We start from the raw sequence: 25951 nt of genomic DNA on the forward strand, positions 1-25951 counted from the left end.
ACTGAAAAGTATGAAAATGAAAAATATGAGCATGTACAATACTCAATACTTGGTTGGAGCTCCTTTTGCCTCAATTACTGCGTTAATGCGGCGTGGCATGGAGTCGATGAGTTTCTGGCACTGCTCAGGTGTTATGAGAGCCCAGGTTGCTCTGATAGTGGCCTTCAACTCTTCTGCGTTTTTGGGTCTGGCATTCTGCATCTTCCTTTTCACAATACCCCACAGATTTTCTATGGGGCTAAGGTCAGGGGAGTATGCGGGCCAATTTAGAACAGAAATACCATGGTCCGTAAACCAGGCACGGGTAGATTTTGCGCTGTGTGCAGGCGCCAAGTCCTGTTGGAACTTGAAATCTCCATCTCCATAGAGCAGGTCAGCAGCAGGAAGCATGAAGTGCTCTAAAACTTGCTGGTAGACGGCTGCGTTGACCCTGGATCTCAGGAAACAGAGTGGACCGACACCAGCAGATGACATGGCACCCCAAACCATCACTGATGGTGGAAACTTTACACTAGACTTCAGGCAACGTGGATCCTGTGCCTCTCCTGTCTTCCTCCAGACTCTGGGACCTCGATTTCCAAAGGAAATGCAAAATTTGCATGGTTGGGTGATGGTTTGGGGTGCCATGTCATCTGCTGGTGTCGGCAAAAGGAGCTCCAACCAAGTATTGAGTATTGTACATGCTCATATTTTTCATTTTCATACTTTTCAGTTGGCCAACATTTCTAAAAATCCCTTTTTTGTATTAGCCTTAAGTAATATTCTAATTTTGTGACACACGGAATTTTGGATTTTCATTTGTTGCCACTTCAAATCATCAAAATTAAATGAAATAAACATTTGAATGCATCAGTCTGTGTGCAATGAATAAATATAATGTACAAGTTACACCTTTTGAATGCAATTACTGAAATAAATCAAGTTTTTCAAAATATTCTAATTTACTGGCTTTTACCTGTATAGTATTCATGTTTATAGAACTTCTACTGCAGATGAATATCAACTCCAAATATCGCTCATCGGCCTCCTTGATTACTAATAATGGTGTGGGCTATCGATGGATGTGTCATAAATGCAGTGTTTGCACACAAGTACCTGGTGACCCGATTAAGCAGCCGTGTTTGCAGCAGCAAGTCTCTCTCTGGCAGCAGGTTGTCGCAGATGAGGTTCTGGTTGGAGCGCACCGCAACACCGTGACACACACACAGAGAGCTCAGCACCTGCAGCACCTGCAAGGCAACCCGGTCATGAAAACCACTCCACAGGTGGGAGCCATCCACCCTCATAAAGTAGTCAAATTGATGGAAAGTGCCACAAAAATACCTTGTGGTTGCATCCATGCTTGTGGAGAAAAGAGAGGATGGAGTGAATGTGCTCCTCTTTGATGGCATTAAGTGCTTCAGGGCTTTCCACCAAGACGCAGTGCAAGACCTCCAACACTCCTGCACATGACAAGGCCCGCTGTGAGACAAAGTGCTCCTTCATAGTGGCCTGGTATGGTAATGAAAGGAACCAACCAGAAGATGCCTCCAGCCCATCTAGTCTGCTGATCAGCCAGTCCAGGGAAGCAGAGAAATGTGCACAGTTAGCACGGTTTTCCCGAATCAGACAAGCTGAAAAAAGGTGATTTTATTATGGAAATTGAAGCACAAATCCAACATGAAAACTGCCTAAATGTCAAAGTGTGTTCTACCCAGAAGCTCATAAAAAAGGCTGAGCATGCGCTCCCACTTTTCCGCGGCATCATTTGCTGCAGCCTCAGCAAGATGCAAAGAAGGCTCGATACACTCCAACACCAACTCTAGCACTCCCTGGAAACAAGCTCATTAACCATCGCATTGCACCCACATCATTCATGTCTAACCTCTTCTTCAAACATATTCTGACGGTTCTTCAAGGCCGTCCGGGTGTTCTGCTGGGCTTCGTGGTTCAGGCCCTCTGGTGGCGGCTGGAAGAAGGCGATAAGATCCTGCAGGCTGCGTGTGACCATCTCCATTGGCAACGTGATAAGTGGAAGGTTTGCTTGTCCACTCAAAAACTCAAGTTTCCTTCAAAAAAAGGATTGATTAGGAACCAAAAACTGGATACAAACTTGGGCAATAGGATTTCTGCTACAGTCATTACTAGATGATATATCCCAATCTGATGAGTGTCATGCATGGCAGGATGAAGCTGGACTCGCGGTAATGGATGTAAACTACCTGATAAAGGTGTTGAAGAGGAGAGTGGTGCTCCGGATGAGGCTGGCGGTGTGAGATTCTTCCCTCTGAGATCGAGACAGCGTCAACCCGTCATCCATGTGACCCTCACTATGCAAGATAGCCTGGAAAAGCATCATTTGCAATTATTCTTCCAGGCTTTAATAATAACAAAATGGATTTATGATCATTTCCAGCCACTTTTAAGGGACCAAAAGACACTTTGAGGGCGACACGGCTCAGATGGTAGAGCGTCCGACCAAAAACTTAGGGGTTCCTAGTTAGAATACAGCTTCTGCCATTCCAGTCACTGCAGGTGTGTCCTCGGGCAAGACATTTCACCCACACTGGTAGAAATGGAACTTAAGCAAGGCGAGTAGATAATAGGTTTCTCAATGTATAGCACTTTAAGTCACAGAAAGAGATTATATATATATATATATATATATATATATATATATATATATATATATATAAACGTGTGAACTCGTTGGGAGTTTCCTCCTCTCCCAGCTCGCTGGCCTCAATCTGAACCTTGGTATTTACCGTGATGACGGACTGGCAGTGTGTCGCGCCTCGCCAAGGAGCAGCGAGAATACCAAGAAGCGCATATGCCAAATTTTCAAAGAGAACGGCCTACGGATCACGATTGAAGCCAACAAGCAAACCGTCAACTTCCTTGACGTCACTTTCAGCCTGAGAAATAACAGCTACCAACCATTCACGAAACCCAACACAACACTCCAATACGTGCACCATGACAGCAACCACCCACCCACCACCACAAAAAGAATACCTACCGGAATCAATAAAAGGCTATCGATGCTGTCATCTAGCAAAGCTGAATTTGACCAAGCAACCCCCCCGTACCAAAAAGCCCTTGATGAAAGCGGATACAATTTCACCCTCACCTATGAACCCACGCCAGGAAACCAGCCAAAAAAGAACAGAAAACGAAACGACATCATCTGGTACAACCCCCCATACAGCAAAAACGTCTCAACTAACATTGGACACAAATTCCTCAATCTGATTGACAAACACTTTCCCAAAGACAACACCCTAAGAAAAGTATTCAACAAGAACAACATTAAATTGAGCTACAGCTGCATGAACAATATACGACAAATCATCTCAAACCACAACAAAACAATTGCAAATGAGTCGTCGGCCCCCAGACAGAGCGACTCCAAAACCAACAAAGACTGTAACTGTCGAAAGAAACCTGATTGCCCTCTCAACGGGGGGTGCTTACAAGCATCAGTTGTCTACCAATCTAAGGTAATACGCAAGGACATTAACACATCCGACACATATGTAGGATTAACCGAGGGAGAATTCAAAACCAGATGGAACAATCACAAGGCTTCTTTCAGGAACAAAAACCTGCGAAATACCATAGAACTCAGCAAACACATTTGGGACCTCAAAGACAATAATGTTGAATATTCAATAACATGGCAAATTCTTGCATCCAGCACACCTTACAATAGTGGTAATAAAAGATGCAACCTATGCTTGAAAGAGAAACTGTTTATTATTTACCGTCCAGACCTGTCATCCCTCAACAAGCGCAGCGAAATTGTAACAGCATGCCGCCATAGACGGAAACACTTCCTAGGTAACACATGAGCCAATCACCACGCCCCTAGGCCAGCCTGTACCCACCCACTCTGCGCCCTATATAAACCATGGTATGTGAATGCTCCCATTAAAATCTCCTGATGATTGAGGGTACCCCCCCTCATGAAACAGGCCTGTAGAGATGAAATAGTCTTGTGATTTTTTTCCCACACATACATATATATATATATATATATATATATATATATATATATGTTACTCATCAGTTACTCAGTACTTGAGTAGTTTTTTCACAACATACTTTTTACTTTTACTCAAGTAAATATTTGGGTGACTACTCCTTACTTTTACTTGAGTAATAAATCTCTAAAGTAACAGTACTCTTACTTGAGTACAATTTCTGGCTACTCTACCCACCTCTGTATATATGTGGATATGTTTAGTCCATGTCATGATACATCATATATATGTGGATATTTTGCCTTAGCCTTGAATGAACACTTGATGCATATAATGAGAGCAGTATGATGATTCTATGTGTCTACATTAAAACATGCTTCTTCATACTGCATTAATATATGCTACTTTTAAACTTTCATGCAGAGAAGGAAATCACAACTACCGTATTTTTCGGACTATAAGTGGCAGTTTTTGTCATAGTTTGGCCGGACTTATACTCAGGAGCGACTTATGTGTGAAATGATGAACACATTAGCGTAAAATATAAAATAATATTATTGATCTCATTCACGTAAGAGACTAGACGTATAAGATTTCATGGGATTTAGCGATTAGGAGTGACAGATTGTATAGCATGTTCTATATGTTATAGTTATTTGAATGACTCTTACCATAATATGTTACGTTAACATACCAGTTGGTTATTTATGCCTCATATAACGTACACTTATTCAGCCTGTTGTTCACTATTCTTCATTTATTTTAAATTGCCTTTCAAATGTCTATTCTTGCTGTTGGCTTTTATCAAATACATTTCCCAAAAAAATGCGACTTATACTCCAGTGCGACTTATATATGTTTTTTTCCTTCTTTATTATGCATTTTCGGCCGGTGCGACTTATACTCATGTGGAGTTATGTACTTAACAAAAAATGGTGAAATAAGTGAAAACATGTTTTATATTCTAGTTTCTTCAAAATAGCCACCCTTTGCTCTGATTACTGCTTTGCACACTCTTGGCTCTCACTCGATGAGCTTCAAGAGGTAGTCACCTGAAATGGTTGTCACTTCACAGGTGTGCTTGAAGCTCATGGAGAGAATGCCAAGAGTGTGCAAAGCAGTAATCAGAGCAAAGGGTGGCTATTTTGAAGAAACTAGAATATAAAACATGTTTTCAGTTATTTCACCATTTTTTTGTTAAGTACATAACTCCACATGTGTTCATTCCTAGTTTTGATGTGACAATCTACAATGTAAATAGTCATGAAAATAAAGAAAATGCATTGAATGAGAAGGTGTGTCCAAACGTTTGGCCTGTACTGTACATACATACTAGGGATGTCACGGTATGTACATTTCTTATCACGGTTATAGTGACCAAAATTATCACGGTTATTATTATAGCAATAATTTTCAATGTGCTCAAAATTTTCAAAAACAACTTATGCTGCAATCTTTTAACAAAGTTTCATTAAAAAAACAACAATGTGTGGGACATAACGCTTTTTTACATTTTAGAGACTTTGTCTAATTAATGAAAAAATATATACAGTATATAAAAAAAGAGCAGAATATTAAATGATATTATAAGGTATTCAATCCAGCAGACACTATTGTGGTTTGATACGATTTCCACATTCACACACTAATGGCGGGAGCTGCCATGCAAGGCCCTAACCACCACCCATCAGGGGCAAGGGTGAAGTGTCTTGCTCAAGGACACAACGGACGTGACGAGGTTGGTAGAAGCTGGGGATTGGAACCAGGAACCCTCCTTCAGCCTTACTGCCCCACCCGATCCTTAAGATCAGCCGATCAGCTGCTGTTGACGGTCCCTGACACAAGGCTGAAGCTTAGAGGTGACAGAGCTTTCGCCGTTGCTGCTCCCAAGCTCTGGAACGACCTACCCCTGAGTGTTAGACAAGCCTCCTCTCTTCCTGTTTTTAAATCTCTCTTAAAAACATACTTTTATTCCATGGCTTTTAACACTGAGTGATATCCATCCTGCAATGGCGCCCCATAATACACCTGCTGTGAACCTGTTTTTATGTTTTTATTAATTCTATTTTTAATTATTTATTTTTTATCGTGTTCTGTTTGTGTTGTGTTGTGTTTTGCTCGGTACTCGTTTTATCTTTTAACCTGTTCATTGTACAGCACTTTGGCTACCCCTGTGGTAAATTTTAAATGTGCTTTATAAATAAAGTTGAGGTTGCTGGCACGGCCACTCTCCCAACCGTGCCACGCTGACCCCAAAAACGATGTTCTTTACTGCACAACCTTTTGGGTCCATGACAAAACACCAAAGTGCACACACGGAGTATATTGTTTGTCATTTATGGTGAGACGAGAGTACCGAGCCACAAGTCTAATAGTCCACTTTGAGTGCAGGTTTACCTTCCGCTGAGCTCCTCCCACACATGCTGATTTGCTGTCCGTTGCTTGGTAGGTCAGCCACAGACCAGAGCCCACATGCTGAAGGTAGCAAACCGAGTCTCCGTATTTGATCTCCGGGGATCCCATCCCGTCCACATGTGTCTTTGCTCCAGTGTCCAGCTTGTCCTAAAGACGGTGTATGTTTCACTAATGCAGCGCCCTCAGCGACATGGGACTTCATTCCCACCTTGGCAGAGCGGAAGCAGAAGGACGTGGTGGTGATGTCGGCCTGGTCTCGATCAAGCAGATGGAGGCCTCGCTCATCTGTCAGGCCAAGGTAGCGTCCGGTAGTCACGTGGCAGAGTCGGAAGGCTTGCCCCCAGCTTATATGGCCTCCACTCCACCTGAGCACAAAAAAATAGGAGCGGGATGCAAGTAAAGGAAACATTGAGTTGTGGATAGGTCAAATCAATCACCTGCTCCAATCATTTGATGCCTACTTACACAAGGCACAGCATCTCCAGCCTCCAGAGAGAGCGGGCATGTCTGCAGACTGATCCAGTCTCATATTGCATCATCCTACATGAGGAAAGACGTGCTTTTTGTCAGGCCGGTGTGAGGAAGGAGGTTAGTCCTTGCATCTGACCTTTGCAGGTCTTCATCATGCTCTGCAGAGGGAGTAGTCAGACACGCATCGCTGGGGCTGTGCAGGAGTCGCACCGTGTCGCCGCCCCTCAGGTATCCTGCAAGCAGCAGCCAAATATGCATCAAGGATCACCACTCAAGGCTCGCACTAGTTATGTAGTCAATTCATCAAGGATCACCACTGAAGGCTCGCACTAGTTACGCAGTCAATTCATCAAGGATCACCACTCAAGGCTCGGACTAGTTACGTAGTCAATTCATCAAGGATCACCACTCAAGGCTCGCACTAGTTACGTAATCAATTCATCAAGGATCACCACTGAAGGCTCGCACTAGTTACGTAGTCAATTCATCAAGGATCACCCCTCAAGGCTAGCACTAGTTACGTAGTCAATTCATCAAGGATCACCAGTCAAGGCTCGCACTAGTTACGTAGTCAATTTATCAAGGATCACCACTCAAGGCTCGCACTAGTTACATAGTGAATTCATCAGGGATCACCACTCAAGGCTCGCACTAGTTACGCAGTCAATTCATCAAGGACCACCACTCAAGGCTCGCACTAGTTACGTAGTCAATTCATCAAGGATCACCCCTCAAGGCTCGCACTAGTTACGCAGTCAATTCATCAAGGATCACCACTGAAGGCTCGCACTAGTTACGTAATCAATTCATCAAGGATCACCACTCAAGGCTCGCACTAGTTACGCAGTCAATTCATCAAGGATCACCACTCAAGGCTCGCACTAGTTACGTAGTCAATTCATCAGGGATCACCACTCAAGGCTCGCACTAGTTACGCAGTCAATTCATCAAGGATCACCACTCAAGGCTCGCACTAGTTACGTAGTCAATTCATCAAGGATCACCACTCAAGGCTCGCACTAGTTACGTAGTCAATTCATCAAGGATCACCACTCAAGGCTCGCACTAATTACGTAGTCAATTCATCAAGGATCACCAATCAAGGCTCGCACTAGTTACGTAATCAATTCATCAAGGATCACCACTCAAGGCTCGCACTAGTTACGTAGTGAATTCATCAGGGATCACCACTCAAGGCTCGCACTAGTTACGCAGTCAATTCATCAAGGATCACCACTCAAGGCTCGGACTAATTACGTAGTCAATTCATCAAGGATCACCACTCAAGGCTCGGACTAGTTACGTAGTCAATTCATCAAGGATCACCACTCAAGGCTCGGACTAGTTACGTAGTCAATTCATCAAGGATCACCACTGAAGGCTCGCACTAGTTACGCAGTCAATTCATCAAGGATCACCACTCAAGGCTCGGACTAGTTACGTAGTCAATTCATCAAGGATCACCACTCAAGGCTCGCACTAGTTACGTAATCAATTCATCAAGGATCACCACTGAAGGCTCGCACTAGTTACGTAGTCAATTCATCAAGGATCACCCCTCAAGGCTAGCACTAGTTACGTAGTCAATTCATCAAGGATCACCAGTCAAGGCTCGCACTAGTTACGTAGTCAATTTATCAAGGATCACCACTCAAGGCTCGCACTAGTTACATAGTGAATTCATCAGGGATCACCACTCAAGGCTCGCACTAGTTACGCAGTCAATTCATCAAGGACCACCACTCAAGGCTCGCACTAGTTACGTAGTCAATTCATCAAGGATCACCCCTCAAGGCTCGCACTAGTTACGCAGTCAATTCATCAAGGATCACCACTGAAGGCTCGCACTAGTTACGTAATCAATTCATCAAGGATCACCACTCAAGGCTCGCACTAGTTACGCAGTCAATTCATCAAGGATCACCACTCAAGGCTCGCACTAGTTACGTAGTCAATTCATCAGGGATCACCACTCAAGGCTCGCACTAGTTACGCAGTCAATTCATCAAGGATCACCACTCAAGGCTCGCACTAGTTACGTAGTCAATTCATCAAGGATCACCACTCAAGGCTCGCACTAGTTACGTAGTCAATTCATCAAGGATCACCACTCAAGGCTCGCACTAATTACGTAGTCAATTCATCAAGGATCACCAATCAAGGCTCGCACTAGTTACGTAATCAATTCATCAAGGATCACCACTCAAGGCTCGCACTAGTTACGTAGTGAATTCATCAGGGATCACCACTCAAGGCTCGCACTAGTTACGCAGTCAATTCATCAAGGATCACCACTCAAGGCTCGGACTAATTACGTAGTCAATTCATCAAGGATCACCACTCAAGGCTCGCACTAGTTACGTAGTCAATTCATCAAGGATCACCACTCAAGGCTCGGACTAGTTACGTAGTCAATTCATCAAGGATCACCACTCAAGGCTCGGACTAGTTACGTAGTCAATTCATCAAGGATCACCACTGAAGGCTCGCACTAGTTACGCAGTCAATTCATCAAGGATCACCACTCAAGGCTCGCACTAATTACGTAGTCAATTCATCAAGGATCACCAATCAAGGCTCGCACTAGTTACGTAATCAATTCATCAAGGATCACCACTCAAGGCTCGCACTAGTTACGTAGTGAATTCATCAGGGATCACCACTCAAGGCTCGCACTAGTTACGCAGTCAATTCATCAAGGATCACCACTCAAGGCTCGCACTAGTTACACAGTCAATTCATCAAGGACCACCACTCAAGGCTCGCACTAGTTACGTAGTCAATTCATCAAAGATCACCACTCAAGGCTCGCACTAGTTACGTAGTCAATTCATCAAGGATCACCACTCAAGGCTCGGACTAGTTACGTAGTCAATTCATCAAGGATCACCACTGAAGGCTCGCACTAGTTACGTAGTCAATTCATCAAGGATCACCACTCAAGGCTCGCACTAGTTACGGAGTCAATTCATCAAGGATCACCCCTCAAGGCTAGCACTAGTTACGTAGTCAATTCATCAAGGATCACCACTCAAGGCTCGCACTAGTTACGTAGTCAATTCATCAAGGATCACCACTGAAGGCTAGCACTAGTTACGTAGTCAATTCATCAAGGATCACCACTCAAGGCTCGCACTAGTTACGTAATCAATTCATCAAGGATCACCACTCAAGGCTTGCACTAGTTACGTAGTCAATTCATCAAGGATTACCCCTCAAGGCTCGCACTAGTTACGTAATCAATTCATCAAGGATCACCACTCAAGGCTCGCACTAGTTACGTAGTGAATTCATCAGGGATCACCACTCAAGGCTCGCACTAGTTACGCAGTCAATTCATCAAGGATCACCACTCAAGGCTCGGACTAATTACGTAGTCAATTCATCAAGGATCACCACTCAAGGCTCGCACTAGTTACGTAGTCAATTCATCAAGGATCACCACTGAAGGCTCGCACTAGTTACGTAGTCAATTCATCAAGGATCACCACTCAAGGCTAGCACTAGTTACGTAGTCAATTCATCAAGGATCACCACTCAAGGCTCGCACTAGTTACGTAGTCAATTCATCAAGGATCACCACTGAAGGCTCGCACTAGTTACGTAATCAATTCATCAAGGATCACCACTCAAGGCTCGCACTAGTTATGTAATCAATTCATCAAGGATCACCACTCAAGGCTAGCACTAGTTAAGTAGTCAATTCATCAAGGATCACCACTCAAGGCTCACACTAGTTACGTAGTCAATTCATCAAGGATCACCACTCAAGGCTAGCACTAGTTACGTAGTCAATTCATCAAGGATCACCACTCAAGGCTCGCACTAGTTACGTAGTCAATTCATCAGGGATCACCACTCAAGGCTCGCACTAGTTACGTAGTCAATTCATCAAGGATCACCACTCAAGGCTCGCACTAGTTACGTAGTCAATTCATCAAGGATCACCACTCAAGGCTCGCACTAGTTACGCAGTCAATTCATCAAGGATCACCACTCAAGGCTCACACTAGTTACAGCCACAGCTTTGACACACAGAGCAGTCGTTAGTCACACGGACGGACATTAAAAACCTTCACACTCTTGGTCTGCATGTTCACAAAACAGCCACTTTGAACAAGCCACTAACACGTGCAGTATCGTTAACGTGCAATAGGGCAGGAGAGCAATCAGGGGAACGCTTGCCTTGAGCGAGTCCAGTTGCAGAGCAGATAGGAGCAACACTCCAGAGAGACTGCCGGAAGGCTGCATCCACCATCAGACTGTCACTCAAGCTTCTGTTGTCAGAGGCCATGCCAAAGGACAGGTGCTGGGCAGACAAACATCTGGTTATCTAGCGCTTTCAACCCCTTTTAGCAGAACTTTTCATTTGTGTTCTACCTTATTCCCGCATATATTATATATATATATTAAAGGCGGGAATCTTTGGGTACTACACCATTCCATTCCGGTTCTTGTGGTGCAATTCCATTCAGAATTCTTATGGAGTGACATTACTGCCAAAACTCCACCAACTCAAAAAAATGTTTCACAAACTCAAAAAAATAACTTTCACAAACTCTGAAAATTGTTTCACAAACAGAAAAATGTCCACAAAAAATGTTTCACAAACTCAAAAATGTTTCACAAACTCAAAAACACACTAAAGGATTCACAAGTAGAAAAACAATTTTCTTCAAGCTAATACTTTTGCCAAAATGTTTCCACTTGTTTACCTCCAAAGACATGCACCTGGGGATAGGCTCCTCTCACCTCCAAAGACATGCACCTGGGGATAGGCTCCTCCCACCTCCAAAGACATGCACCTGGGGATAGGCTCCTCCCACCTCCAAAGACATGCACCTGGGGATAGGTTGATTGGCAACACTAAATGGTCCCTAGTGTGTGAATGTTGTCTGTCTATCTGTGTTGGCCCTGTGATGAGTTGGTGACTTGTCCAGGGTGTACACCGCCTTCCGCCCGAATGCAGCTGAGATAGGCTCCAGCACCCCCGCGACCCCAAAAAGGGACAAGCGGTAGAAAATGAATGGATGGTTTCTCATGCACAGGAACTGTAGTTTGCAGGCTTCAACCACAGGTGGTGCTGCCCAGTCCATTTAAGGCCGACTTAGAAAGTGATGTGCCAAAAAATGTTCAGGGTTTGTAAAACAATTTGGACTTTGTGAAACATTTTTAGTTGGTGAAACTTTTTTGGAGTTTGTAAAACATTTTTTAATTTGTAAAACAATTTTTATATTTGTGAAACATTTTTGAGTCAACCTATCAGGTGCATGTCTTTGGAGGTGGGAGGGGCCTATCCCCAGGTGCATGTCTTTGGAGGTGGGAGTGGCCTATGCCCAGGTGCATGTCTTTGGAGGTGGGAGGGGCCTATCCCCAGGTGCATGTCTTTGGAGGTGGGAGTGGCCTATGCCCAGGTGCATGTCTTTGGAGGTGGGAGGGGCCTATCGCCAGGTGCATGTCTTTGGAGGTGGGAGGGGCCTATCGCCAGGTGCATGTCTTTGGAGGTGGGAGGGGCCTATCCCCAGGTGCATGTCTTTGGAGGTGTGAGGAAGTCTGAGAGAACCCTCGCAGTCACGGGGAGAACATGCTAACTCCGCACAGAAAGACCCTGAGCCCAGGGATCGAACCCTTCTTTTTGTGAGGCACCAGCACTATCCCCTGTACCACCGTGCTGCCCTTAATCGATCTAATAAAAGAAAATAGAGCAACCCCAACTCCAACGCAATCAAAGCTTGACAATAGTTGGGATGTACATTTACAAAGCAACTGAGAAGATACAATACTAAACAGTAGGACTGGGAATCTTTGGGCACCACACAATCCATTTCTATTCTTGGGAACAACGATTCGATTTAGAATCGATTCAAAATCAATACTTTTTTAACAACATTGTGTTACATTACTCCATAAAATAGATAAACAGCACTGATACATTTCATTATTGCTTAAAATAAAACCGGTTTTGTTGAATACAATTCTAGCCAAACATTTAATAAAGTCAAATAAATATAAAGCAACAAAAGAAGTATGGCACTTTTCTAAAGTAAATGTGTACAGCAGATATAGATCATCTACATCAATTATATGATTTGTTTGAGTGGCTGGACAGGACAGACTTTAAAAAATTATATTGTTTTTTTCTTAATTCGATTTTTGAATGGATTAAGAATTGCTACATTTTTTTTTTAGCGATTTTTGATCGATTGATTAATTGATTGATTGAGACTTGTATTAGTAGATTGCACAGTACAGTACATATTCCGTACAATTGACCACTAAATGGTAACACCCCAATAAGTTTTTACACTTGTTTAAGTCGGGGTCCACGTTAATCAATTCATGGTACAAATATATACTATCATCATAATACAGTCATCACACAAGTTCATCATCAGAGTATATACATTCAATTATTTACATGATTTACAATCCGGGGGGTGGGATGTGGAGGGTTTGGTTGATATCAACACTTCAGTCATCAACAATTGCATCATCAGAGAAATGGACATAGGTGTGACTTGGTAGGATATGTACAGCGAGCAGAGAACATAGTGAGTTCACATAGTATAAGAACATTTGAATATTTACATTTGGTTATTTACAATCCGGGGAGGTGGGATGTGGAGGGGGGAGGGTGTTAGTCAAGATTCATTAGAAATACTTTTTTTTTTTTACCCCCCTGCTAAACAATACTAAAAAAAGGAGAACCAAGAGTTCATAAAAGCAACAGTTTTAATAATAATAATAATAATATCAACAATAATTATTTAATGTTTTAATCCAAATATTGAGTCTTAAAAAACATTGCCAAAATTTTTTTTTTTTTTTGATTCTCAAGAATTATGAATTTATTTAAAATCAGAATGAATATAAATCAAAATTTGGACCAGAGGTTCTAGGAACCAATAGTTTTAGTGGAAAAGGGCCTAATATGAGCACGACTTTGACAAACACACAGAAGAGATCAACTATTTGTTTTATTTTATTTTTTCCGGAGCGAAAACGAAGTTTCCATGGTGGATTACATCGTTCAGTTCGAGCAGAGGTACAACAAAACGCGCAAATTTGACATGGTTCTTCCCGACGCTGTTTTAGCATTCAAGTTGTTGGATACAGCCAGTCTCCATGTTAAAGATAAACAGCTTGTTCAACACTTACATTTGCAAGCATGAAGTCAGCTTTAGAAAGGATTTTTGGGGTAATATGCAGCCGCCCACATGCGTGAAGATATTGCTTTTTATGTGGAAGGAAATCTCATTCCCAACCCGACCAAAAGAGGGCGTCATTGACCGGCTCAAACCCACTAGATAGGTTTGGCATGAGGTCAAAGTGTGCAATTTGCCAGAGGACATCTCACTGGGCTAAGGACTGCCCAAATAAGGCTGAACATGTAAAAATGACAGAGGAAAGTGCAGATGCAGAAGCAATTGAAGAGTGCAATGTTACATTGTTTTCTAAAGAGTCCGTTTCTGATGCTGAAATATTCATGGTAGAAGCCTTAGGTTCAGCTGTAATTGACACTGCATGCACCAGAACAGTCTGTGGTGAAAAATGGCTGGACAATTACATTCATACACTGAAGGAGAGTGACAAGAAAATAATGGAAAATACACAGAGTAGAAGAGCTTTTAAGTTTGGTGATGGACAAGCTGTTCATTCCATAAAAAAAGTAAAAGTCCCAGCTAAAATAGGCCAAACCAGGTGCCACATAGAGACTGAGGTGGTCTCAGTAAACATTCCTTTACTACTAAGTAAAACGTCACTTAAGAGGGCAAAAGCAGTGCTTGACATCGAGAATGATAAAGGCACAATGTTTCAGAAACCAGTGCCTCTTGAGATGACATCCTCAGGACACTACTGTGTAAACATAGTGGACAGAGATTGCACAGCCACCCGTGAGAATGAACCCCAAACTGATGAGGTTCTGGCCATAAGAGATGACATGAGTAAAGATGAAAAACACAAAGTATTGGTGAAACTTCACAAGCAGTTTGGACATGCCTCAGTTGATAAACTCAAAAAATGACTAATTAGTGCTGGAAGTAATGACGATGAGAGTGTTACTATTCTGAAGGACATCGTAAGCAGCTGTGAAACATGTCTCAAGTACAACAAGCCCAAACCAAAGCCATCAGTTGGTCTACCAATGGCTTCAACATACAATGAAACTGTGGCATTAGATCTACACGAGCTAGAACCAAATGTGTGGTGCCTCCACATGATTGATCACGTCACCAAGTTCAGTGCTGGTAGCATTGTTACCACAAAAAAATCCAGTGAAATTGTGAGGCACTTTATTCCTTCCTGGGTGAGTGTTCATGGAGCCCCATCTAAGATTTTTAGTGACAATGGAGGTGAATTCAATAATGAGGAAATGAGAGACATGGCTGAGAACTTTAATATTGAAGTGAAAACCACTGCTGCCTACAGTCCATGGAGTAATGGATTGATGGAAAGACATAACCAGACCCTTACAGAGATCCTGCTAAAAGTGAAGAAAAGCAGTGTTTGTGACTGGAAAGCAGCCCTAGATTGGGCCTTGATGGCAAAGAATACAATGCACAATGTGCATGGATTTAGTCCATACCAGCTGGTGTTTGGACAAAACCCGAACCTACCTTCTGTGCTGGTTGATAAACCGCCTGCCCTGGAGGGCACTACCATGAGTAAATGGGTAGGACAGCACATTTCAGCATTACATGAAGCAAGGACAGTGTTTACTGAGGCAGAGTGCTCTGAGAGAATCAGGAGAGCTCTGCGCACACAGCTTCGCAGCACAGATGAATACTACAAAACTGGAGATAAAGTGTACTACAAAAGAATGGACTGCAATGAATGGAAAGGCCGTGGGGTGGTAATTGGACGAGACGGGGTGGTAATATTTGTTAGACATGGAGGCTCCTATGTCTGGGTGCATCGCTGTAGACTGCGCAAGGCCACAGATCACTACACTGACCCGTCTCGTGACAGCCAAGAAAGCCAGACAGAACTTAATGCAGCAGAATGTGGCATTGAACATGTTGAAGATCTACCCGATACTGAATCTAGTGATGTAGACCGTGTGCCTGACACAGAGAATGCGGCAGGGAGCTCTAATAATGATAGAGACAGCAATGAGCATGATAATGATCCATCCGACAGACAAACTCCTATCATAAGAACAGACCGTAGTATGAATCTAAAGGCAGGACAATTCATTAAGTATGTGGAAAGAGACACTGGAATTTCCCACACAGCAAAAGTGCTAGGTCGAGCGGGAAAGGCAACTGGAAAATACAAGGACTGGTACAATCTGGAGTACACTGAGCCAACTGGCACAACAAGGTCAGCTGACCTTTCACAGGTTGACACACTGCAGATGCAGTCATCGGACAGGGTGGAACAGCCATCTGATCACGAAGATGTACTTGTTACAAAGGATGTGTCATTTGAATCAGCTAAACTTACTGAAATCAGTAACTGGGAGAAACACGATGTGTTTGATGAAGTAAAAAACATGGGACAAAAATGCATTTCCACAAGATGGGTGTGTACACTCAAAGACACACCAGACGGCATAGTTCCAAAAGCAAGGCTAGTGGGAAGAGGATTTGAAGAGCTAAACACAAAAGATCTCCCAAAAGACTCGCCAACATGTGCCTCAGAGTCTCTTAAGACTACTCATGTCTGTGATATGTCAAAACCGATGGACACCCCACTCTATGGACATTAAGTCAGCATTCCTTCAAGGAAATGAGTTATCCCGAGACATCTATGTTCGTCCACCACCTGAAGCTAAGAGTGAGGGAACTCTATGGAAGCTAAACAAATGTGTTTATGGACTAAATGATGCATCACTGTACTGGTACAATTGGGTTAAAGAAACTATGTTGCAAAGATGTCACAAATTGACCCTGCTATATTTTATTGGTTGGATAAAGATTGTAATGTGTCTGGGGTGCTTGCTTGATGATTTCATCTGGGGTGGTTCACAGATTTTCCCAACAACCGGAATCCCTCACCTGCAATCTGCCTTTCAAGTGGGCAGAGAAGAACATGACAGCGTTGGCTATGTAGGCATGGAGTATGTCACTGCAAATGGAGCAACATGTATGCATCAAGACAATTACATCCAGAATCTCCAGTCAATTCACATAAGACATCTCCAGAGCCATGAGACAGGATGCTCTTTTGACTGAAAGTGAAATTGATGACCGGAGATCAAAAATAGGTCAACTTCTGTAGGTTGCCAGACAAAGTAGACCGGATATTATATTTGATACATGTGTCCTTGCAGCTAACATAAAACATGCTACTGTGCAGACTTTACATGACACAAACAAGGTGGTGAGTAAATTTAAATCAGAACAAGTGACACTGAAGTTTCAGAACCTGGGAAAAGACAGTTCTCTAAAGCTAGTAGTGTTCTGCGACGCCTCGCTGGGAAACCTTACAGATGGAGGCACTCATTCTGCTGATGGGTGAGGAAGGAAGATTCTCACCTGTGTATTGGCAGTCAAAAAAGATCAGGAGAGTCGTACGGAGCACTCTTGCTGGAGAAACCCTTGCCCTTGCAGATGCTGTTGACAGTGCCATTTCTTTATCTGACCGTCATGCAGAACTTACCACAGGGAAGGTATCACAACATGTCTTACCAATAGTGTGTGTCACTGAGAACCACTCCCTTGCAGACGCCATCAAGTCTACTAAGTCAGTGACAGAGAAAAGGCTCCGCCTTGAAATAAGTGGCATCAAAGAACTTCTTCAGAGTAAAAGAATCCAACAGATTCTCTGGGCACCTACAGGAGAGCAGCTAGCTGACTGTTTGACAAAACGAGGTGCATCCACACTTCAGCTCCTAAAGGCACTCAGTGTTGGAGAGTGGAAACTGGAATAGAGACTATTCTTTTGTGGACAGTTTTTGTATAAGTTTTTTTTTGTTGGTCACCATGTTCTTACATTTTCATACTTATGGACATTAATAATAGACTGTGATTTTTTTGTGTTCAAAAAACAAAAAGAAAAAAAAATGGGAGATTGTAAATGTTCTGTTTTTGCATTGCGCATGATTATGGTACACTCTTTTAGTGTATTTACGGTAACTCCCAGCATGCATTGGTTGTTAGTCGGTTATGTGAACGACAGTGGCCGGTTTGTTATTGTGTTCCCTGAACTTCAACTCAGTAAAGTATACGTATACAAAGAAGAAGGTTGTCGTCATTGAGTTATCACAAATGTCTTCTGCTTGGAACACACCATGCTTTGGCATCCTCATTACCCCAAAATGTCTGTCAGAAAGGAGAATAGTGGATGCAGAGTGCAACTAAACTCTCTTGAATAGTTTTGTTTCCTATGGTTTGTTGCGTTAGCACAGGATTAATACAAGCAAATGACCAGAGGTGGGTAGTAACGCGCTACATTTACTCCGTTACATCTACTTGAGTAACTTTTGGGATCAATTGTACTTCTAAGAGTAGTTTTAATGCAACATACTTTTACTTTTACTTGAGTATATTTATAGAGAAGAAACGCTACTTTTACTCCGCTACTTTTATCTCCATTCAGCTCGCTACTCGCTACTAATTTTTATCGATCTGTTAATGCACGCTTTGTTTGTTTTGGTACCTCAATAGTGCCTGCGTTTCAACAAATACAGTCACTGGTGACGTTCACTCCGTTCCACCAATCAGATGCAGTCACTGGTGACGTTGGACCAATCAAACAGAGCCAGGGGTCACATGACCGGACTTAAACAAGTTGAAAAACGTATTCGGGTGTTACCATTTAGTGGTCAATTGTACGGAATATGTACTGTACTGTGCAATCTACTAATAAAAGTTTCAATCAATCAATCAATCAATGAAAAGCGTGAAGGATTTTTTCAACCGTACATCCCGTCAAAAGCCTAAAGACTGACTGCACAGTTCCTGTCTTCACAATAAAAGTGCCGCTCCATCGCGCCTGCGCTTTCAAAATAAGAGTCTCCGAAAGCCAGCGCAAACAAGCTAGCAAGCTACGGAATTTGCCGCCAATGTATTTCTTGTAAAGTGTCTTAAAACGAATATGGAAGCTGGACAAATAAGATGCCAAAAACCAACCACTTTCATGTGGTATTAGACAGAAAGGAGGAACTTTTTTTCTCCTCCGTTTGAAAACGTGGACGCTATCATCACTACTGTCTGATTACAATCAATGCAAGTCATCAGAATCAGGTAATACACCAACTTATATTCTTGTCTTCATGAAAGAAAGGAATCTATATGTGTTAAACATGCATGTATATTCATTAAAACACCTTTAACATGTAAACAAAAACGGCAAAATAAATAAATACAAATTATATACTGTATATATCAATGTATGTATATATATATGTGTGTATATATTTATATATATGTGTATATATATATACATATATATATATATATATATATATATATATATATATATATATATATATATATGTGTGTGTGTGTGTATATGTTACTCATCAGTTACTCAGTACTTGAGTAGTTTTTTCACAACATACTTTTTACTTTTACTCAAGTAAATATTTGGGTGACTACTCCTTACTTTTACTTGAGTAATAAATCTCTAAAGTAACAGTACTCTTACTTGAGTACAATTTCTGGCTACTCTACCCACCTCTGCAAATGACTAATACCTGAAGAATGTATTATCTTCAATCCTAGATAGGCTGTGACTTCAAGTTTATTGGCTTTGTAGAAACCCTGAGACAAAGTCTAAGTTCCTTTGTCGAGTTTTGAAACGGCACCAATTTTCCCCTCAGAAGTGTTTTGTCAAGAGGATTTTTTAGTGATTTGTACATTTTCAGAAAGTGTTTGGCCAAAGTAAAATCATTTAAATTTGCCTTTACTTTGAAGTTATCATGCCATGATTTTAGATTTTCCCCTGAGCTCAAATGAGTTGGACACCCCTGGTTTAAGCAACTGTTCCTTGCTTACCAAATATCTCTCTGAGGACACGTTGACCAGTATGAGGTCATCGCCAACACGCACTTTCTCGCCCTCTGACCTCTGCCTGGAGGCCGGATGGACGGTCCACCAGCAGACCTCACCTGAGACACAGTCCAAGATATGCAACAGTTGTTTTCTGTGTGACAGCTCAGGGAGAAAAAAGCCCACCTGCTTCATCCTCCTGCAGGCCCACATCAAAGGCCAGCTTGTCAGCAGAGGACTGGGATGTGTGGAGACAGCTGAGGTACTGGAAGCACAAAGAACAGCAGGTGTGTGTATATCGAGATGTATTCCTGCAGCATGACTCACCATGCCACTGTACGTGTGCTGGAACAACACCGCCTGGCCGTACAGAAGAGTGCGATGGCTTCCACCAGCTCCCTGTAGAGCACATTGGATTCTATAAGTGCCGCCATAGGAGGGACACACCATGTTTAACAGTCAAAATCTCATCATTTGGAGGTACAATACGTGAGCACAAAACTACTTGCAGTGTGGTGAAATGAAATGAGAAGAGATGAAATAAAAAAAACAGTTCCACCTCTGCAACCAGGCTCTCGCTGTGGGCCAGCATCTCCTGCAGAGCCCGGAGGGACAAACACTGAGCCAGGACCAAGCCGCACACGGACAAGTCTGCCGGAACATTCTGCTGGTCAGAATGTTACTGAAAGTTACTACCATATGTAAATATATACAATCAACACATGGACATATACCAACTTAGGACTGGCCCAAATGGTGGAAAACTATAGCCATTTTTCCTATAATAATATTATAAAGTAAATAGTGTACATAATGATGTGTACATTACAACACTTGTTAGTAGTACACCCTATTATAGTCTATAATAATAATAATAATATTATAAAGTAAATAGTGTACATTATGATGGGTACATTACAACACTTGTTAGTAGTACATCCTATTATAATATATTATAATAATATTATAAAGTAAATACTGTACATTATGATGAATACATTACAACACTTAGTAGTACATCCAATTATAATATATAATTAAAGCTGCAAGCAGCATTGGTCGGGCCCGCGTATTTGGCAGGTGCTAGTCCTAAGTGTCCCAATACTTTTGTCAAGTTTTAGTCGCAAGTGTCCCAATACTTTTGTCCAGTGTAAGTGTCCCAATACTTTTGTCCAGTGTAAGTGTCCCAATACTTTTGTCCAGTGTAAGTGTCCCAATACTTTTGTCCAGTGGTAGTCCTAAGTTTCCCTATACTGTTGTCTACTTTTAGTCGTAAGTGTCCCAATACTTTTGTCCAGTGGTAGTCCTAAGTTTCCCAATACTGTTGTCTACTTTTAGTCGTAAGTGTCCCAATACTTTTGTCCAGTTTTCGGCTTAAGTGTCCCAATACTTTTGTCCAGTTTTCGGCTTAAGTGTCCCAATACTTTTGTCTAGTGTACCTACCTTGTCTGCGTTGTGTGGGCACGCTGGTGCATCCTGCTTTTAAGCAGCCATCTTAAAAAAACAGCAGCGCAGCAGTTCTTTGAAGGGTCATAAAATCAAAACCGGAGCAGGTATCAAAACTCTTTCGCCAACTTTTAATCAGAAGGGTTCAATCTCTCTCCTGTGTTAGTTTGAAGCCGAAACAACAAACGCGCTCAGAGGAGATAATGTTTGAAGAAAGGTGACCGGTTTTTACAAAAATGTTGTTTTGAAGGGGGAATAGCAAACTTCCTGTTGATTTGAGCCCGAGGATGTACAATTATGAAAACTAGATCTAAGTCAGACCTACATAGAGGTTTTTGTTTCATGTCTCTCCGACCTTCCCAGTGGGAGTTACAGGCAGTTTTGTCAGTTTTTTCATCCGAGGAGCAGTTTTTTGTGCGTTTTATTAAAAAATTGCGCTAGAGCACAATTCTGAGATTTGGCGTTAGGTTTTTTTTATTAGATCGCAATTTCTGCCAGTCCTGATGTGTGCGTTCAGTTTGGTGAGTTTTGAAGCATGTTAAGGGGGTCAAATTACAGCTCAAAGAGGCAAAAGTGACTGTTTTTAGTACTTTTTTGTCTTGAAGGGGGAATTGCCAACTTCCTGTTGATTTGAGCCCGAGGATGTACAATTATGAAAACTAGATCTAAGTCAGACCTACATAGAGGTTTTTGTTTTATGTCTCTCCGACCTTCCTAGTGGGAGTTACAGGAAGTCTAGTGTTTTTTTTCCTAGGGGGCGCTAGAGCGCAATTTTGAGTTTTGGGGTTCGGTTTTTTTTATAAAAAGGCAATTTTCGCAGGTCCTGATGTGTGGGTAAAATATGGTGTGTTTTGAAGCATGTTAAGTGGGTCAAATTAGTGCTCAAAGAGGCGGCCCGTATAATAATAATAATAAAACCTTACAAATTCAATAGGTCCTTATGTCCCATTGAGTCCTTATACAATGGGCCATGCGGGCCCTAATAATAATATTATAAAGTAAATACTGTACATTATGATGAGTACATTACAACACTTGTTAGTAGTACATCCTATTATAATCTATAATAATAATATAATGAAGTAAATAGTGTACATTTTGATGAGTACATTACAACACTTAGTAGTACATCCTATTGTTTTGTTTTAAACAATATTTCTTATATAAAAGGTTGGGGGTGCCAAGCACAGATTAAATTGATTTGAATTCATTTCAATGGAAGATGTGTTTTGAGTTACAGAGGACTTATTATGCAAAACCAACTTGTCGGTTCTTGTGTATTTGGGATCTGCATAAGGCCTGAAAAAGTGAAATCCAACCATGGTGATATTTATAAAACAATCTTGCCTTCCTTCATACTTCCTCCAAAGGAGCTGTTTAAAATGAGTGATGTCACAGATATCTCCATATATGGTAGAAATGTACCCAAAGTTGCAATTTCTAATACAAAAGTATCATACAGTGCTAACTTATATCTGCCAGTGCTCAGCAGACTCCGTACGGAAGTGCTAAAAGAACACAACATGGCTGACGGGGAGAAGACACAGTCAAAGTGGAGGCACGTAAACAAAACGGTGCATCCTGAAAAGACGGTCAGAAAGCGGCTTGAAGAAGATGTGTAAAACATCATCTATGTGACATTTTGAGCAAAGAACCAGCATGACATGTTATGTAGACCACAAGGAAGTGTTTACATGTAGAAAATAATTATAATATGACTTAGTAGTCCAGTCCTCAAAGATTTTATTCTTATAGCCAGACCTGTGTGTTTATTTCCGTACTACTACTATGTGTGCAAAATGCAAAAGACATTAAACATCAAGTATTACTTAATACACTATCAAATGCAATTGTACTGGAAATTGGCAACGTAAAAATGAATTAGGACTAAAACTATAGTTGATCTATCACAGCATATCATAGCAATCCCCTGATAGGCCCCCTGGTGGAAACAGTGGCAGCCTGCTACTTGCAATACACTGCAGTCAGCGCCTTCAAAAGCTGTCTGCCATGGAAAGGTACGTGTGAGGAACGTCACCTTGCAGTTGGAGGTGACCTCAAGCCTGCACAGCCTGCAGCCAAAGCCCTCAGCAGCCAGACAGAGCTTCACGTGTTCCTCCTGCGAGGTGAAGGTGCTCTGCAGGACCACCTCGTCACCCTGACAGGAGAAGACAGATCACACTATGAATGGAGTGAGAATGACCAGAGGACCACCTTCCTCACTTGATCTTATCTTCATGCATTCATGGAGTCAGGCCTCTATCAGGCATGTATTTAAGGAACATTCTAGAGGGACCAGCTCAGGACCACAGACACCTCTGGGTGCTCCATATTGGGAAGACACTCCTAATTTAAGCCGCTCTCCACTCTTGCATGTCAGCCTGTGAGCAGTCAAACACACTGATAGTGCAGTCCTGGAGGGCTCTCCCTTTTTATGTACAGTACATGTGGTAAGGCAGACAGTATTTGCCAACACTTACAGTACACTTTCAATAAGAGAAGGGTAATGCCCTCATTGTATTTTGGTGTGAGTTCACAAATATTAGTTTAAATTAGTGCTGCGGGAAAAAAATCTAATTCAATCCGAATTGTGATTCTTGTTCATCCCAATTCTAGATCAATTCAAGGACATTTCAAAATCGAATTAAAAAAAATAAAATAAATAAAAATAAAAATATATACCGTATTTTCCGCACTATTAGCCGCACCTAAAAACCACAAATTTACTCAAAAGCTGACAGTGCGCCTTATAACCCGGTGCGCTTTATATATGGATTAATATTAAGATTCATTTTCATAAAGTTTCGATCTCGCAACTTCGGTAAACAGCCGCCATCTTTTTTCCCGGTAGAACAGGAAGCGCTTCTTCTTCTACGCAAGCAACCGCCAAGGTAAGCACCCGCCCCCATAGAACAGGAAGCGCTTCTTCTTCTACTGTAAGCAACCACCCGCCCGCGTAGAAGAAGAAAAAGCGCGCGGATATTACCGTACGTTTCATTTCCTTTGTGTGTTTACATCTGTAAAGACCACAAAATGGCTCCTACTAAGCGACAGGGATCCGGTTCATGAAAAGACGCAATCTCTCCATCCGCACATGGACTACTATTTCACAGCAACTGATATTCCTGTGAACCGCACTGTGAATACAACGGGAGCACGTACGGTGAATATTCGCACCACAGGGAATGAGAAGTCATCCTTCACTGTGGTTCTAGCTTGCCATGCTAATGGCCAGAAACTTCCACCCATGGTGATATTCAAAAGGAAGACCTTGCCAAAAGAGACCTTTCCAGCCGGTGTCATCATAAAAGCTGAAGGGATGGATGAAGAAAAGATGAGCGAGTGGTTAAGGTAAGTTTAAGTTTACGCGAAGAGGCCGGGTGGCTTTTTTCACGCAGCTCTGTCCATGTTGATATACGACTCCATGCGCGCCCACATCACGCTGGCTTTAATATATTATTAAAGTTTGACTGACCTATCCGACTGTTTTTTTGACATTCCTTTAGCGCAGTTAGATGCGGCTTATAACACGGGGCGGCTTATAGGTGGACAAAGTTTTGAAATATGCCGTTCATTGAAGGCGCGGCTTATAACCCAGGGCGCCTTATGGTGCGGAAAATACGGTATGTGCCCAAATAGTCACACCACTGCTTTAAATGACCTTACAAAACATTTTAGATATGGCATTTGGAAACATTAAAGTGTGGTGTGAGCTTTGTGGAGTATGCACATGCAGGAATGTTGCATGTTGATCATTAAATAGCAAGACGTGCTTATTTTAACTTGAAACTGAAAATCCAATTTTCCGTGTTCATATTCTCAAGCTACTGCAAAAACCTTAAATAACTTTGAAAACATTTTCAATCAAAACCAGTCTTGCTTTAAAAATGAACATTAGAGAAAAAAATACCACCTTTCATCCAAAATATCAGAATCAGAAGAACTTTATTGATCCCTGAGGGGAAATTGAGACGTTCAGCACAATCTCATTCAAGAGCAGATCAAGCAAATAAACATTTGGACGGAATCTTACCTCGTTTAGCCATTAAGATTGATTTCAAAAGGTGCAAAGTAGCCTGCTTTTATTGTTTGAATGGTACAAAGTGATATGTTTCTATTTGTTGCCCTCTTGGTGTACGGTGGCCCACAAGTGCCAATCAGACACTAAATAAACTCTTCAATGTTAGCAAGTTGACAGAAAATATCTCCTGCTATTACCACTAAAGTCTACTTACAAACTGCACTAATGACAATTTACACATGTTAGCTATCTTCTATTTCATATTAGGCTATGCTAATGATAGCTTTTATCAATGACAACTTCCATCCATTTCCTACCGCTTGTCCCTTAACTTACCATTCGTAAAAAGTGGAATTGGTCATCGCCGTCAGACATGACTTGCAGGCTGGCTGGAAGGAAAGAGGAGGAAAAGTAACTTCCTATGCGGGCTGGAAGGTGTTTGAGGAAGGAAAGAGGAGGAAAAGTAACTTCCTAGCAAGCTGGAAGGTGTTTGAAGAAGGAAAGAGGAAGAAAAGTAACTTCAAAGTTGGCTGGAAGGTGTTTGAGGAAGGAAAGAGGAAGAAAAGTAACTTACAGGCTGACTGGAAGGAAAGAGGAGGAAAAGTAACTTCCTAGCGGACTGGAAGGTGTTTGAAGAAGGAAAGAGGAGGAAAAGTGAGGAGTGTCTTCACAGCGTCCATGGAAGATTGCAAGGGGGC

At 42.1% G+C, this 25951-nt stretch overlaps 1 protein-coding gene across 1 annotated transcript in view; it reads right to left on the minus strand.

Annotated features, from left to right (window-relative positions):
* The window catches only part of LOC133577041 (ryanodine receptor 2-like), a 194230-nt gene extending 168515 nt beyond the window's left edge, over positions 1-25715 (minus strand). The window contains exons 1-17 of the mRNA XM_061930583.2: positions 25590-25715; positions 23271-23390; positions 20346-20450; positions 20114-20185; positions 19973-20051; positions 19793-19905; positions 11034-11157; positions 6985-7081; positions 6843-6917; positions 6586-6742; positions 6360-6524; positions 2202-2323; positions 1865-2048; positions 1694-1811; positions 1518-1613; positions 1324-1442; positions 1096-1229 (exon numbers count right to left, since the gene is read on the minus strand). Coding sequence (XP_061786567.1) covers positions 1096-1229; positions 1324-1442; positions 1518-1613; positions 1694-1811; positions 1865-2048; positions 2202-2323; positions 6360-6524; positions 6586-6742; positions 6843-6917; positions 6985-7081; positions 11034-11157; positions 19793-19905; positions 19973-20051; positions 20114-20185; positions 20346-20450; positions 23271-23390; positions 25590-25628 — 1919 coding nt within the window. The 5' untranslated portion in view covers positions 25629-25715. The remainder of the gene's footprint in view (positions 1-1095; positions 1230-1323; positions 1443-1517; positions 1614-1693; positions 1812-1864; positions 2049-2201; positions 2324-6359; positions 6525-6585; positions 6743-6842; positions 6918-6984; positions 7082-11033; positions 11158-19792; positions 19906-19972; positions 20052-20113; positions 20186-20345; positions 20451-23270; positions 23391-25589) is intronic.
* Positions 25716-25951: the final 236 nt, after the last annotated feature.

The sequence above is a fragment of the Nerophis lumbriciformis genome, linkage group LG02 (assembly GCF_033978685.3).
Source record: "Nerophis lumbriciformis linkage group LG02, RoL_Nlum_v2.1, whole genome shotgun sequence".
Lineage (NCBI taxonomy): Eukaryota > Metazoa > Chordata > Actinopteri > Syngnathiformes > Syngnathidae > Nerophis > Nerophis lumbriciformis.